Source organism: Nerophis ophidion, linkage group LG05 (assembly GCF_033978795.1).
Source record: "Nerophis ophidion isolate RoL-2023_Sa linkage group LG05, RoL_Noph_v1.0, whole genome shotgun sequence".
NCBI lineage: Eukaryota > Metazoa > Chordata > Actinopteri > Syngnathiformes > Syngnathidae > Nerophis > Nerophis ophidion.
In genome coordinates, this window is record NC_084615.1 from 28,024,027 (window position 1) to 28,040,567 (window position 16,541).

Consider the following 16,541-nt stretch of genomic DNA (forward strand, 5'->3'; position numbering starts at 1 on the left):
AATTGACCACTAAATGGTAACACCCGAATAAGTTTTTCAACTTGTTTAAGTCGGGGTCCACGTTAATCAATTCATGGGCTTGGATGACAACATATGTTGCTCCAAAACCTGTATGGACAATTCAGCATTAATGGTGCCTTCACAGATGTGTAAGTTACCCATGCCTTGGGCACTAATGCACCCCATACCATCACAGATGCTGGCTTTTGAACTTTGCGCCTATAACAATCCGGATGGTTTGCTTCCTCTTTGTTCCGGAGGACACCACGTCCACAGTTTCCAAATATAATTTGAAATGTGGACTTGTCAGACCACAGAACACTTTTCAATTTGCATCAGTCCATCTTAGATGAGCACTGGCCCAGCGAAGTCGGCGGCGTTTCTGAGTGTTGTTGATAAATGGGCTTTGCTTTGCAGAGTAGAATTTTAACTTGCACTTACAGATGTAGCAACCAACTGTAGTTACTGACAGTGGTTTTATGAAGTGTTCCTGAGCCCATGTGGTGATATCCCTTACACACTGATGTCGGTTTTTGATGCAGTACCGCCTGAGGGATCGGAAGTCCGTAATATCATCGCTTATGTGCAGTGATTTCTCCAGATTCTCTGAACCTTTTGATGATTTTACTGACCGTAGATGGTAAAATCCCTAAATTCCTTGCAATAGCTTGTTGAGAAATGTTGTTCTAAAACTGTTCGACAATTTGCTTACAAAGTGGTGACCCGCACCCCATCCTTGTTTGGGAATTACTTAGCATTTCATGGAAGCTGTTTTTATACCTAATCATGGCACCCACCTGTTCCCAATTAGCCTGCACACCTGTGGGATGTTCCAAATAAGTGTTTGATGATCATTACTCAAATTTATCAGTATTTATTGCCCCCTTTCCCAACTTCTTTGTCACGTGTTGCTGGCATAAAATTGTAAAGTTAATGATTATTTGCAAAAAAAAAAAAATGTTATCACTTTGAACATCAAATATGTTGTCTTTGTAGCATATTCAACTGAACATAGGTTGAAAATGATTTGCAAATCATTGTATTCCGTTTATATTTACATCTAACACAATTTCACAACTCATATGGAAATGGGGTTTGTATGCAAACCCCCTTTCCAGATGAGTATTCACCTTGGTGTCCAATATGAGTGGTGATCTGATTGGTCAGGACCACCTGGTAAGAGAAAAAAGGCAAGTTCAGAGAGTTATCTAATCGAACAATTGAATGAGACCCATGTCTTCTTTGTGAGATGGTCAGAAGATCATCAAACCATACATTTATGCACACATTTTCTACAGCACGTATCTTTTTTAAGGTCACAACAGCCAGACCGAATCAAAATGACTGTCTTAGAGTCAAAGGAACAACACCATGGACTGATCACCAGCTTTTTCCATATTGATACCAAATGGAGTTAATTTAGTAGGAGTTAAATACACACCTATGGCAAAAAAATAACTGGTAAAAACATAATTATAGAGTTATGAATTTTAATTACAAGCAACATGAATCTAAAAAAGAAAAATAATCGTTATTGTCATGATAGTCAAGCCTAACTTTACAGTAAAAAGTGTACATACTGTACATACTGTATTACTGTGAGGGATGCAAAGTCCACCCAACAGCGGTGAGTGATGATAATCCAGCTGTTAATGTACAATTCAATGTGTTATTTAGATAGATCCATTTTTCTCTGCTCTTTCTGGACTCTTTGTTACTGCCCTAGCGGGTACTAGTGCCGCCATGAGTATTTTTGTGAATAAGAAATGCTACATCTACCCGGTTACGTTGAGTTTCATTCTGATCGCTACATTTAAAATGAAAGCACTTGTGACGATCAACTTTATTTCCCAAATCGGACAGAGGCTGGCAGTCACATGACCAATCTCACATTAGCCTTAGCTCTCAAATACACACTGAAAAATGTGACATGACAAGGCCGCAAAACTTTTCGAAGTTTACTTGTTATTCAGTGTGTCAGGAGATATGTTCACATATCAGCCTACAAGAATTCCTCTTCCAACTACATAAAACATGTTGCCTTGAGTGCATTTATGCTAGCATTAGCCCTGTTATTACATCATAAGTGATAGTAAAATGTGCATCTTTTTTAGTACAGTAGTTGCCAATTAACATCGCTAAGCTTGAACTGTCTTGCAAAGTCGGCTGCACAGTCGTTCATGATACTAATTATTTCTTTATTTCAATAAATATCATCTTCTTTTTCTCAGCACGGTCTTTCACACTAAATATTTTTCGCTCTCACGAGTGGGAAACAAAGATACAGTATGTCGATCTGTAGTTATTAGCTAATGCTAGTGAAGGAAATTGGATGTTTTGGGGTTGATCTTCCAGCATTTATTTGACATTTACTACGCCCTCCGGCAACACTGGGGCTTGTGACTTAATTTTATGCTGATAAGTTTATCATTAATACCATTAACATAAATACCATTAATAATCGTTACGTCCCTAGAATAGATATACCGTATTTCCTTGAATTGCCGCCGGGGCGCTAATTAATTTAAAACCTCTTCTCACTCCTGAGCTTACCAAAGGCATTCGGTAAAAGTAAGCATGCGCTAATTATTTTAAAACCTCTTCTCACTCTGGCACTTACCAAAGGCATGCAGTAAAAATTTGAGTGTGATGTAAGCTTGGACCATAAATCCTACTGAATAGCTCTTAATCTTCTTCCCTTTATGCGATTTCAAATTACCGGTACTGAAATCAGCCTCCTCCAATTTGAAAATGATGACAGGGGAAGTGTCACTCGTGACGTCACGAGTTTGACCAGGCGGTAATACTAAGCATGCGCTAATTATTTTGGGAAGCGAGTTTGACCCGGCAGTAATTCAAGGCAGGCGCATACTATATGCCCTGCGGCAATTCAATGAAATACGGTACTATCAATACTATGTTAATTCATAATTATTTAGGTTATTTTAGTAATTAGTTTTCATGTGTTCTAACAGTATTGTTTCAACTGTTGTACAAAGTTTCACTTCATTCAATTTGACTTTGACTCTGGGGCAGCACGGTGAAACAAAGGTTAGTGCATGTGCCTCACAATACGAAGGTCCTGAGTTCAATCCAGGGCTCGGGATCTTTCTGTGTGGAGTTTGCATGATCTCCCCGTGACTGAGTGTGTTCCCTCCGGGTACTCCGGCTTCCTCCCACCTCCAAAAACATGCACCTGGGGAATAAGTTGATTGGCAACACTAAATTGGCACTAGTGTGTGAATCTGAGGGTGGATGTTGTCTGTCTATCTGTGTTGGCCCTGGGATGAGGTGGCGACTTGTCCGGGGTGTACCATGCTTTCCGTCCGAATGCAGCTAAGATAGGCTCCAGCACCCCCCGCGACTCCAAAAGGGACAAGCAGTAGAAAATGGATGGATGGATGGATGAACTTTGACTCTTTAAAAAGTGCTGCTTGGTCTGTTGACGAATCAAAAGGATTTTAAAAGCCAATAAAAAGACATGCGTGTTTAAAGTTTAAATGAAAAGCAGCATCAGTTTTCAATAACTTGAGTCATGTTTTGGATAATTATTTTTTTTCCAACAGGCTAGCACAATATTTGTTGTAGTTTGAATGCAGTGATTTTTTTTAAATATCTATTAGCGCTGTCAAATGATCAAAAAATATATATTTATGAGATTAATCACACTTGAATTTGGAAAAATCATGATTAACCCAAGGTTATTTCTTACTGGCATAATTTAAATTACATTTAAAAATAGCCAAATATTTGTACACATATGCAATTGTATTATGTCATACAGGAACATTTTAAAATGTTTTATTTGAATGCATGTTAATTATTTGCTCAAAACTTGGTAACAGTTTTACCTAAACTCCCGTTGCGGTGTATTTTGAAGCGAAATTTGCCACCAGTCGGAGTCTTCTCAGTCATCTTTGCACTGGCGTATACATCGACATGATCACTGACTGTATAGTTACTTGTGCCATAAAGGATGTACGATCAATATGTTGTGTGATTTGTCTACGTATACACATCATTAATGCGATTGTTTTTTGTGATTAATTGAATAAGTTATTATTTTTTGACAGCCCTATTTTATATCCAATAAAACACTGGCATACAAATCTATTACTACAACAAGAAAATAGAAAAGAAGGTATCTGAAAAAGTGGTGTCGAGCCATCCAAGCCAGGACTTACAGGGATGTTGAATTGATGAGCCAGATATTTCAGTGTGGTTGCTTCTTTTCCCAGCATGTTGCTACGATGTATCAAATTGCCAGGCAATGTTGTGTCGAACTCCTTTCTCACCACAGAAGCCACTGAATCCAGTATGATCAGACCTGCTCCAGTTGAGATGATGATCTCCTCTAGTCTGTCCAGTCTGACAGTGAAATATAGAAAAGGCATGTTTATGGGAGGATTGTGTTTGTTTGTAGACCACAATTATTTGCTCAAGTCATCAAAACTCATTGCTACAAAGTTGTAACAATCTGGTCCACAATGGAGAAGAAAAATGCCATTTTATGACAATATATTCTTTAACCCACAACAAGTACTGTAAATTGATATACAGCAAACATTTGAGAATGTGTTTTCTAAAATGCTACTGTACTACTTCATGTTAAAGAGGTGTGAAAAATACAAAACCCAAAACCAGTGAAGTTGGCACATTGTGTAAATCGTAAATAAAAAGAAAACACATTGATTTACTAATTATTTTAAACTTATATTCAATTGAATAGACTGCAAAGACAAGATACTTAACATTCGAACTGGAAAATGTTATTTTTTGCAAATATTAGTTTGGAATGTGATGCCTGCAACATGTTTCAAAAAAGCTGGCACAAGTGGCAAAAAAGACTGAGAAAGTTGAGGAATGCTTATCAAACACTAATTTGGAACATCCCATAGGTGAACAGGCTAATTGAGAACAGGTGGGTGCCATGGTTGGGTATAAATGCAGCTTTCATAAAATGCTCAGTCATTCACAAACAAGGATGGGGCGAGAGTCACCACTTTGTGAATAAATGCATGAGCAAATTGTCCCAACAGTTTAATAACATTTACCATCTACGGTCTGTAATATCATCAAAAGGTTTGGAGAATCTGGAGAAATCACTGCACGTAAGTGATGATATTAAAGACCTTTGTCCCTCAGGTGGTTCTGCATCAAAGAGCGACATCAGTGTGTAAAAGATATCACCACATGGGCTCAGGAACACTTCAGAAAATCACTGTCAGTAACTACGGTTGGTCGCTACATCTGTAAGTGCAAGTTAAAACTCTACTTTGCAAAGCCAAAGTCATTTATCAACACTTAAAAACGCCGCCGGCTTCGCTGGGCTCGAGCTCATTTAAGGTGGACTGATGCAAAGTGTAAAAGTGTTCTGTGGTCTGACGAGTCCACATTTCAAATTGTTGTTGGAAACTGTGGATGCTGTGTCCTCCGGACCAAAGGGGAAAAGAACCAACCAGATTGTTCCAGGCACAAATTTCAAAAGCCAGCATCTGTGATAGAATGGGAGTGTATTAGTGCCAAAGACATAGGTAACTTAGACATCTGTGAAGGCACCATTAATGCTGAAAGGTACATACAGGTTTTGGAGCAACATATGTTGCCATCTAAGCAACGTTATCATCACGTTATCAAGAGTGCGGGTACTGGACTGGCCTGCCTGTAGTACAGACCTGTCTCCCATTGAAAATGTTTGGCGCAATATGAAGCCTAAAATACCACAATGGAGATAACTTAAGATGTACATTATGCAAGAATGGGAAAGAATTCCACCTGAAAAGCTTCAAAAATTGGTCTCCTCAGTTCCTAAACGTTTACTGAGTGTTGTTAAAAGGAAACGCAATGAAACACAGTGGTAAAATGCCCCTGTGCCAACTTTTTTGCAATGTGTTGCTGCCATAAATTCTAAGTTAAGAGAAACGTTCATCCATTACACGGTTATCTTCAACAACAAATACATTTTTTTTGCTCTGTTTGAAGACATCGTGATAGCTAGCTAGCTGCTAAGCTAACAAAGCTAGCACAGAGAAAGGCAGCGCCGGTCTGAAGGAAGCTACTTCCGGGCACACCGTGACCACCACTTCCCCGAAAGACAGCTGGCATTCCATTTGGCGACAGAAAGTTCTGTGAGTATGGCTTCCTGTGCTTCGTGCACCTTACTCATGGATAGGTTGGCTCTGCTAAAGAGCCGTGTCCGCCAGTTAGAGCAGTGTAATTTTGTAACGTTAGATGTTGTGGACACATCTGCTAGCGTTAGCTGTAGTGAGCTGACTAGCTCAGCCTGTAGCAGCCCTAAGCAGCCTACAAGCTACGATGTTCCGGTTGAGACGCATAACAGATTCAGCCCTTCAGCTAGTCCTACACCCCAGTCCACCGAGCGCCATACTTTAGTCATAGGGGACTCCATCACCTGAAACATAAAGGTTAGCAAACCAGCCATAATCAAGTGTATTCCCGGGGCCAGAGCACCTGACATTGAAACTAATCTTAGGGAGCTAACTCGCAACAGGCCTAGTAAACACGCACGACAGGCTAATCGCACCACTAGTTATGTAAACAAAGTTATACACGTTGGCTCCAATGACACTAGGATGAGACAGTCAGAGATTACAAAGTGAAACATAGCCAGGACTTGTGATCTCGCTAGAAAGATGTCCAGGCATTGAGTAATTGTCTCTGGCCCCCTGCCTGCGAGAGGCAATGATGAGACATATAGCAGATTAGTGTAGTGAAGTGAAGTGAATTATATTTATATAGCCCTTTTCTCAAGTGACTCAAAGCGCTTTACATAGTGACACCTAATATCTAAAGTCTCGCTTAATAAGTGGCTGGCTAGCTTCTGTAGACAACAGGGACTAACGTATATTAATAATTGGCCCTCCTTCTGGGGCAAACCTGGCTTGCTGATGAGAGACGGCCTTCACCGCCTTCAGGCGCTACCATCATGTCTAGGAACATAGATTTTTCTTTGAGTCAAACTTGACTAACTGCACTAGAGCAAGCCCGGTCACAGGCAAGTACAGAGCCTGCTAGTCTTGGTGAGGAGTCAGTTAAACAGGAACTAGCGAGCGCCAGGCTGAATAATCCCTGCACACATAGCAATTTTCTTAGAATAATACACAACTCCCATAATGTTTTTTCTGCTATGACTGTGTCAGAGTTGGACATGCGTTCTACTGAGGTGGCAAATTATGATGCGTTCAGTTTATTGCAGCACTAAGCAAACAATCTGAAAATACCCGTCATATCAATTCCTAGATATGGTCGTAATTATTTTAAGTGCACTGCGCATAATAAACGCAACATTATTAATATCGTTACTACGGATAATTTGATCAAAAACTCCTTAAAACAGCCCTCTGCCTATAATGTAGGCTTTTTAAACATAAGATCATTGTCTCCCAAAACATTATTTGTTAATGAGGTCATTAGAGACAACAATCTTAACGTGATCGGTCTCAGCGAAACCTGGCTTATACCAGACAACGTTTTTGCGCTAAATGGGGCTTCTTCTCCTAACTATACCCTTAAAAGGGGCGGGGGGTCGCACTAATATACAAAAAAAACTTTAACCTTAGTCCTAACTTGAATAATAAATATAAATCGTTTCAGGTGCTCACTATGAGGTCTGTCACACCGCTGCCTCTATACCTGGCTGTTATCTACCGCCCCCAGGGCCCTATTCGGACTTTATCAGTGAATTCTCAGAGTTTGTTGCTGATCTACTGACGCACGCTGATAATAAAATTATAATGGGGGACTTTAATATCCATATGAATACCCCATCGGACCCACCATGCGTGGCGCTCCAGACTCTAATTGATAGCTGTGGTCTTACACAAATAATAAATGAACCCACGCATCGCAACGGTAATACGATAGACCTAGTACTTGTCAGGGGTATCACCGTTTCCAAAGTTATGATACTCCTGTATACTAAAGTAATGTCCGATCATTACCTTATAAAATTTGAGGTTCAGACTCATGTTCGGCAAGCTAATAATAATAATAACTGCAATAGCAGCCGCAACATTATTGCTGCCACAACGACAAGTCTTGCTGGCCTACTGCCCTCGGTAATGGCACCATTCCCAAAGTACTGTATGTGGGCTCTATTGATAACCTCACTAACAACTTTAACTACGCCCTGCGCGAAACCATTGATAGTATAGCACCGCTAAAGTTAAAAAAGGCTCCAAAAAGGCATAGCCCAAGGTTTACAGAAGAAACTAGAGTTCAGAAATTATCATGTAGAAAGCTGGAACGCAAATGGCGCACGACTAAACTTGAGGTGCACCATTAAGCATGGAGTGATAGTTTAATAACTTATAAATGCATGCTTACCTTAGCTAAAGCTAAATATTACTCAAATCTCATCCGCCTTAATAAAAACAATCCTAAATTTTTGTTTAGTACGGTAGCATCGCTAACCCAACAAGGGACTCCTTCCAGTGGCTCCACTCTCTCGGCAGATGACTTTATGAAATTCTTTAATAGGAAAATTTAACTCATTCGAAAGGAGATTAAAGACAATGCGTCCCAGCTACAACTGTGCTCTATTAACACAGATACGACTGTATATACGGGGGATACTGCGCTCCAAAATAGTTTCGCTCGTTTTGATGAAATAACATTAGAAGAATTGTTACAATGTGTGAATGGAATAAAACAAACAACATGCTTACTTGACCCACTTCCTGGAAAACTTATTAAGGAGCCCTTTGTATTATTAGGTCCATCAGTGCTAAATATTATAAACTTATCACTTTCCTCTGGCACTGTTCCGCTAGCATTCAAAAAAGCGGTTATTCATCCTCTTTTTAAAAGACCTAACCTCGATCCTGACATCATGGTATTTCGAAAATCCTCGAAAAAATTGTTGCAGAGCAGCTAAATGAACACTTACACTGTAACAATCTACGTGAAACCTTTCAATCCGGTTTCAGGGCAATGCACTCTACGGCGACAGCCCTCGCAAAAATTACTAATGATCTATTGCTAACGATGGATTCTGATGCGTCCTCAATGTGGCTGCTCCTCGATCTTAGCGCTGCTTTCGATACCGTCGATCATAATATTTTATTAGAGAGTATCAAAACACGAATGGGTAGTCTGACATACCCATTCGTGTTTTGATACGACAGGGCTAAGTCTAGCCCTGTCTTGGTTTAACTCTTATCTTACTGACAGGATGCAGTGCGTTTCCCATAACAATGTGATCTCGGACTATGTTAAGGTAACGTGTGGAGTTCCCCAGGGTTCGGTCCTTGGCCCTGCACTCTTCAGCATATACATGCTGCCGCTAGGTGACATCATACGCAAATAGGGTGTTAGCTTTCACTGTTATGCTGATGACACCCAACTCTACATGCCCCGAAAGCTGACCAACACGCCGGATTGTAGTCAGCTGCAGGCGTGTCTTAATGAAATTAAACAATGGATGTCCGCCAACTTTTTGCAACTCAAAGCCAAAAAAACGGAAATGCTGATTATCAGTCCTGCTAGACACCGACCTCTATTTAATAATACAACTTTAACATTTGACAACCAAACAATTAAACAAGGCGATAATCTGGGTATTATCTTCGACCCAACTCTCTCTTTTGAGTCACACATTAAAAGCGTTACTAAAACGGCCTTCTTTCGTCTCCGTAATATCGCTGAAATTCGCTCTATTTTGTCCACTAACAACGCTGTTATCATTATCCATGCGTTTGTTACGTCTCGTCTCGATCACTGCAACGTATTATTTTAGAGTCTACCCCATGTCTAGCATTAAACGATTACACTTGGTACAAAATGCGGCTGCTAGACTTTTGACAAGACAAGAAAGTTTGATCATATTACGCCTATACTGGCTCACCTGCGCTGGCTTCCTGTGCACTTAAGATGTGACTATAAGGTTTTACTACTTACGTATAAAATACTACAGTTTAGCTCCAGCCTATCTTGCTGATTGTATTGTACCATATGTCCCGGCAAGAAATCTGCGTTCAAAGACTCCGGCTTATTAGTGATTCTCAGAGCCCAAAAAAACTCTACGGGCTATAGAGCGTTTTCCATCCAGGCTCCAGTACTCTGGAATGCCCTCCTGGTAACAGTTTGAGATGCTACCTCAGTAGAAGCATTTATTTCTCCTCTTAAAACTTATTTGTATACTCTAGCCTTTAAATAGACCCCCTTTTTAGACCAGTTGATCTGCTGTTTCTTTTCTTTTTCTCCTATGTCCCCCCCTCCCTTCTGGAGGGGGTCCGGTCCGGTGGCCATGGATGAAGTACTGGCTGTCCAGAGTCGGGACTCAGGATGGACCGCTCGTCCAAAGTCGGGACCCAGGATTGACCGCTAGCCTGCGCTGCCTGCGCTGCTGATCCGCCTCCGCTTGAGATTGTTTCCTGCTGGCTCCAGTTTGGACGGGACTCTCGCTACTACAAACCCTGTTTCCATATGAGTTGGGAAATTGTGTTAGATGTAAATATAAACGGAATACAATGATTTGCAAATCATTTTCAACCCATATTCAGTTGAATATGCTACAAAGACAACATATTTGATGTTCAAACTGATAAACATTTTTTTTTTTTTGCAAATAATCATTAACTATAGAAATTTTTGCCAGCAACACGTGACAAAGAAGTTGGGAAAGGTGGCAATATATACTGATAAAGTTGAGGAATTCTCATCAAACACTTATTTGGAACATCCCACAGGTGTGCAGGCTATTTGGGAACAGGTGGGTGCCATGATTGGGTATAAAAACAGCTTCCGTGAAATGCTCAGTCATTCACAAACAAGGACGGGGCGAAGGTCACAACTTTGTGAACAAATGTGTGAGCAAATTGTCGCTACATCTGTAAGTCCAAGTTAAAACTACTATGCAAAGCCAAAGCCATTTATCAACGACACCCAGAAACGCCGGCGGCTTCTCAGCTAAGATGGACTGATGCAAAGTTGAAAAGTGTTCTGTGGTCTGACGAGTCCACATTTCAAAATTTTTGGGGGGAAACGATGAACGTCGTGTCATCCGGACCCAAAGAGGAAAAGAACCATCAGGACTGTTTTAGGTGCAAAGTTGAAAAGCCAGCATGTGTGATGGTATGGGGGTGTATTAGTGCCCAAGACATGGGTAACTTACACATCTGTGAAGACACCATTAATGTTGAAAAGTACATACAGGTTTTGGAGCAACATATGTTGCCATCCAAGCAACATTATCATGAACGCCCTTTCTTATTTCAGCAAGACAATGCCAAGTCACTTGTTACAACAGCGTGGCTTCATAGTAAGAGTGCGGGTACTAGACTGGCCTGCCTGTAGTCCAGACCTGTCTCCCATTGAAAATGTGTGGCGCATTATGAAGCCTAAAATACCACAACGGAGACCCCGGATTGTTGAACAACTTAAGCTGTACATAAAACAAATATGGGAAAGAATTCCACCTGAAAAGCTTCAAAAATGTGTCTCCTCAGTTCCCAAAGGTTTATTGAGTGTTGTTAAAAGAAAAGGTGATGTAACACAGTGGTGAACATGCCCTTTCCCAACTACTTTGGCACGTGTTGCAGCCATGAAATTCTAAGTTAATTATTATTTGCAAAAAAAAAATAAAGTTTATGAGTTTGAACATCAAATATCTCGTCTTCGTATTACATTCAATGTAATATGGGTTAAAAATGATTTGCAAATCATTGTATTCCGTTTATATTTACATCTAACACTAGGGGTGTAACGGTACACAAAAATTTCGGTTCGGTACGTACCTCGGTTTGGAGGTCACGGTTCGGTTCATTTTTGGTACAGTAAGAAAACAACAAAATATAAATTTTTTTGTTATTTATTTACCAAATTTGTGAACAATGGCTTTATCCTTTTAACATTGGGAACACTATAATAATTCTGCCCACGTTAATCCACATTAAACTGCCTCAAGTTGTTGCTTTGATTAAATAAAATGAAAAAAACTTTCCTCTACATATAAAAAGTGAAACATTAAACAGTTTCCATTGAAACTGTTTAATGTCAACTCATCATGCTTAATTTATTACATCTTTTGGGAAGCCTGTAGTTGACTTCTATTATTTAAATGTTGTATTTTTATCATTATGTGATAGCAGGGACCCTGCTATTCAAATGGAATTCAATTCCTGCCCCTAACACACGCACACACACGCACGCACGCACACACGCACACACACACACACACACACACAAACACACACACACACACACACACACACAGAGAAAAATGAGCTAACGTTACGCTAAAAGCTAATTAGCCTTCACCGCAAGCCTATACTGTGAGCTAGCTGAGCTGCAGTTTAAGTTTCTAGAAGGTCAACGGGTTCATAGTGATGTTTGTAATAGTTGTGACTGGGAACTGACTGTTTACTATAATTTGGGTAGAGTCCGCTGCTCCCCTGCTAAACGAATATCTCTGCTCGACGCTGAAGCATTGACATGGGTTCTGAATACGCACTGCTGATTGGCTGTTACATCCCTCTAAATACGCACTGCTGATTGGCTGTTACATCCCTCTGAATACGCACTCCTGATTGGCTTTGTATGTAACCAATCAGATGGTTGTGTGGGCGGGACAATGCTGGGTGCTCACTGCTCAGACAGAGGCAGAAAGCAGAGCAGCTTGTGAAGACTTCTGCTTCCAAACTTGTTCGGTACGCCCGCGTGCTGAAATGAAACCCCCGTACCGAAACGGTTCAATACAAATACACGTACCGTTACACCCCTATCTAACACAATTTCCCAACTCATATGGAAACGGGGTTTGTATATTGGATCCACTTTGGACTGGATTCTCAAGGTCATGTTAGATCCACTATGGATTGGACTTTCACAATATCATGTTAGATCCGCTGGACATCCATTGCTTTTGGTCCCCTGGGGGAGACACTTGTGATTTAGGGCTATATAGATAAACATTGATTGATTGATTGATTGATTGATAGTGATTATTTGCAAAAAAAAAAAAAAAAGTTTATCTCAGTTCGAACAATAAATATCTTGTCTTTGCGGTCTATTCAATTGAATATAAGTTGAAAAGGATTCGCAAATCATTGTATTCTGTTTTCAATCCATCCATCCATCCATTTTTCTACCGCTTGTCCCTTTCGGGGCCGCTGGAGCCTATCTCAGCTGCATTCGGTCGGAAGTTTTTATTTAGGAATTACACAATGTGCCAACTTCACTGGTTTTGGGTCTTGTAGTATTTGACACCCTACTGAAGCATTTAAATAGTTAAATGGATTTAAAAAATGAGCTTTAATGGTAAAAACAAATATGCTTTTGGAAATAGGCTAGTTTACCTGATAATGCCAATGCAATGTGCTATATGTCGGGATAGTCACATGACACGTTTCCTTTACAACACTAGATGACTTCAAGTCGAACACAAATCTGTGTAGGACTCATTCAAACACTTTTTACAATAATGTTATCATGGGTTAAAATTATGAATGTGATGTAAATTTTATTTTTATTGCACTTTTTTTCCGAGTGACTAATTATCTACATTTACACCAGTGTGGGTGGCACTACGAGAAAGGTGGAGAAGTGAGGACAACAGCAGTGAGGAGGATGGCGGAAGCTGGATTTGAAACAGGAACCCTCGAGTATTTGGCCGGCTGCTCTACCGTCTGAGCTATGTCATCCTCAATGTGTCCTCAGTACGAACAGTTTATTGCAGAGGCGTCAAACTCATTTTGGCCCAGGGGCCACATAGAGGAAAATCTATTCCCAAGTGGGCTGGACTGGTGAAATAATTTCATGATAATTTAAAAATAAAGAAAACTTCATATAGTTTTCTTTTTTTAAAAATAGAACAAGCACAATCTGAGAACATACAAATCATAATGTTGTTATTTTTGTATACTTACAGTACACGTTGCAGTTCATATTAGTCTATCTTTTTTTGTCGTGATTTATAATTTCTGAATAAATTATGTGATAATTTTCATCAGTCAAATTAGGGCTGGGTGATATATCGATATACGATATATATCGCGAGTTTGTCTCTGTGCGATATAGAAAATGACTATATCGTAATATTCGAGTAGACGTTCTCACACAGCTGCGGGCATTACACTCCCCTCGCTTTTTCCTGTGTCTCCTCACAGGCAAGCAGGCGCACATTCATACGTCACTTACTGTCACGTCATACGTATACGCCCTCGCCCAGCGGAAAGGTAGCAGACTGGGTAACGTTAGCTGTGATGCTAGAGGGTTGTTGCGAGAGAAATAAGGTGCGAATCTCGTAACAAATGAAGGAAGAATTAATTCCTGAGAAAAACAGCACAGGGCCCATTGTCTGGCGGGGGTTCTGCTTCAAGCGGGAATATGTCGAATAGAAAACTTTAACTTGTCATGTGTGGGGCACAAGCGTTGCTACTAAAAGTAGCATTACTGCTAATATGTACCATCATTTGAAAAGTCACCTGCTAATAACTTTAATAAATACAGTTTTGGTAAATTGACTTAGTTGTGATTTCCTTCTCTGCATGAAAGTTTAAAAGTAGCATATATTAGTGCAGTATGAACAAGAATGTTTAATGTAGACACATAGAATCATCATATTGCTGTGATTATATGCATCAAGTGTTAATTCAAGGCTAAAGCAAAATATCGTACTATATATCGTATTTCGCGATATGGCCTAAAAGTATTGCGGTATTAAAAAAAGGCAATATCGCCCAGCCCTAAGTCAAATAGGTGTGAGCTAGGCAGAGTTTTAAAATTCTCTCATTGGTGTAAAATTTTAATCTAACAGAAGATGTAATAAATAGTAATATCAAGATCAAATTACAGCATGTTATTAATGTACTCTACTCATTTTCCTCAACTTATGTACAACATGATGTGGTTTGTTCTGTACATATGTAGCATCATCTACAACAAAACATGTGAATTTGCACTCATTCCATGAATCACACATGAAGTTATACGGCGTGGCGCAGTGGAAGAGTGGCTGTGCGCAACCCAAGGGTCCCTGGTTCAATCCCCACCTAGTACCAACCTCGTCACGTCCGTTGTGTCCTGAGCAAGAGACTTCACCCTTGCTCCTGATGGGTGCTCGTTAGCGCCTTGCATGGCAGCTCCCTCCATCAGTGTGTGAATGTGTGTGTGAATGGGTAAATGTGGAAGTAGTGTCAAAGCGCTTTGAGTACCATGAAGGTAGAAAAGCGCTATACAAGTACAACCCATTTAAGTTAGAAGGGAATACATGTTATTTCGGCATATTTATGTGCGCCCAGATAATGCGTCCCCAGTCCTCCATCTTAACCTGGCACATAACTCCGCCCCCTCTGAAGTCATGCTCACTCCTACGGTAGGGGATACAAATAATTGCTTTTGTGATATCCAATTGACACATTTAAAAGAGCAGTTTCTTTCATTCAAAAATTTCAGCTAATTTTTGTACATGCCAAAATCATCTCATGGGCCGGATAAAACCTGATCGAGGTTTGGCCATACGTTTGACACCCCTGGTTTATTGTGTCTGTTCCTGACCATCAAGAAGATGTGTTTTCACATTTTTACCAGATGAATATCAGTTCCTCAGCAACCACAGAGAGTGGTCTCAGACGGTTGAGTGGGAATTAAGACATTCATTCATTAAAAATGACTTGTATTCTCATTTATAAATATGACTTTGTTTCAGTGTCATAACATTATGACGTTTTTTGTGTAATATCACTTGATATATTATTCCTTATTGGATGCTGACTGAAATCCTTAAGGTAGCAGTAGTAATGGTCTTCTGCAGTACATTGCAAGATTATTTTGTTGTAATTTTTGTGGATAAAAATACAATTATGTTCTGCGTCATTGGAAAAAACGGCGAAGCACCAACCCTCTAAGTTAGCTACAGTACAAACCACAAAAAACTCTATATTTTGATGTGCATCCACAATTTTTGACCAAGCTTCAGTTTCTAATGGTATTAGTGACAAATTTGATGTAATTCTGATAGACTGTACCACACCTGTTTAGGACATCCTGGCAGGTGAGATCCCTGTAGACATGGACCCTACCTGCCATCTCCAAGACTTTCTCCTTTGAGCAGAAGCGGTCCATGAACCTGCTCTGTGCGATCTCCACCAGCCTGGTAACACATGCACACGCACTTTAAGAAACAATGCGAGTTTCAAAAGAAAATTCAGAAAGTATTCAAAGCGCCCTTCTGCCCGATTGTAGCTGAGATAAGCACCAGCGCCCCTCGCGACCCCAAAGGGACTAAGTGGTAGAAAATGGATGGATTCAAAGCGCCTCAGTTTTTCCACATTTTGTCATGTTCAGACAGTTTTTTTTTTCAAAATAGAATTAATTATTTTTTCTTCTTCCGAAAAAAAAAATGTTCCATGATACCTATGTGAAAAATAATTTTATACATGTTTGCAAGTGCTGAGATGAGATGGCGACTTGTCCAGGGTGTACGCTGCCCTCCGCCCGATTTTAGCTGAGATAGGCACCAGCGCCCCCCGTGACACCTAATGGAATAAGCGGTACAAAATGGATGGATGGATGTTTGCAAG

At 40.2% G+C, this 16,541-nt stretch overlaps 1 protein-coding gene across 4 annotated transcripts in view; it reads right to left on the reverse strand.

The window, feature by feature from the left end:
- The window catches only part of rad51b (RAD51 paralog B), a 49,786-nt gene that overhangs the window by 12,643 nt on the left and 20,602 nt on the right, over positions 1-16,541 (reverse strand). For 3 of the 4 annotated variants that reach the window (XM_061900431.1, XM_061900429.1, XM_061900428.1), the window contains 3 exons: positions 15,992-16,111; positions 4,185-4,368; positions 1,131-1,173 (listed from right to left, as the gene is read on the reverse strand). In XM_061900431.1, coding sequence (XP_061756415.1) covers positions 1,131-1,173; positions 4,185-4,368; positions 15,992-16,111 — 347 coding nt within the window. The remainder of the gene's footprint in view (positions 1-1,130; positions 1,174-4,184; positions 4,369-15,991; positions 16,112-16,541) is intronic. The other variant, XM_061900430.1, reaches the window with a different exon arrangement.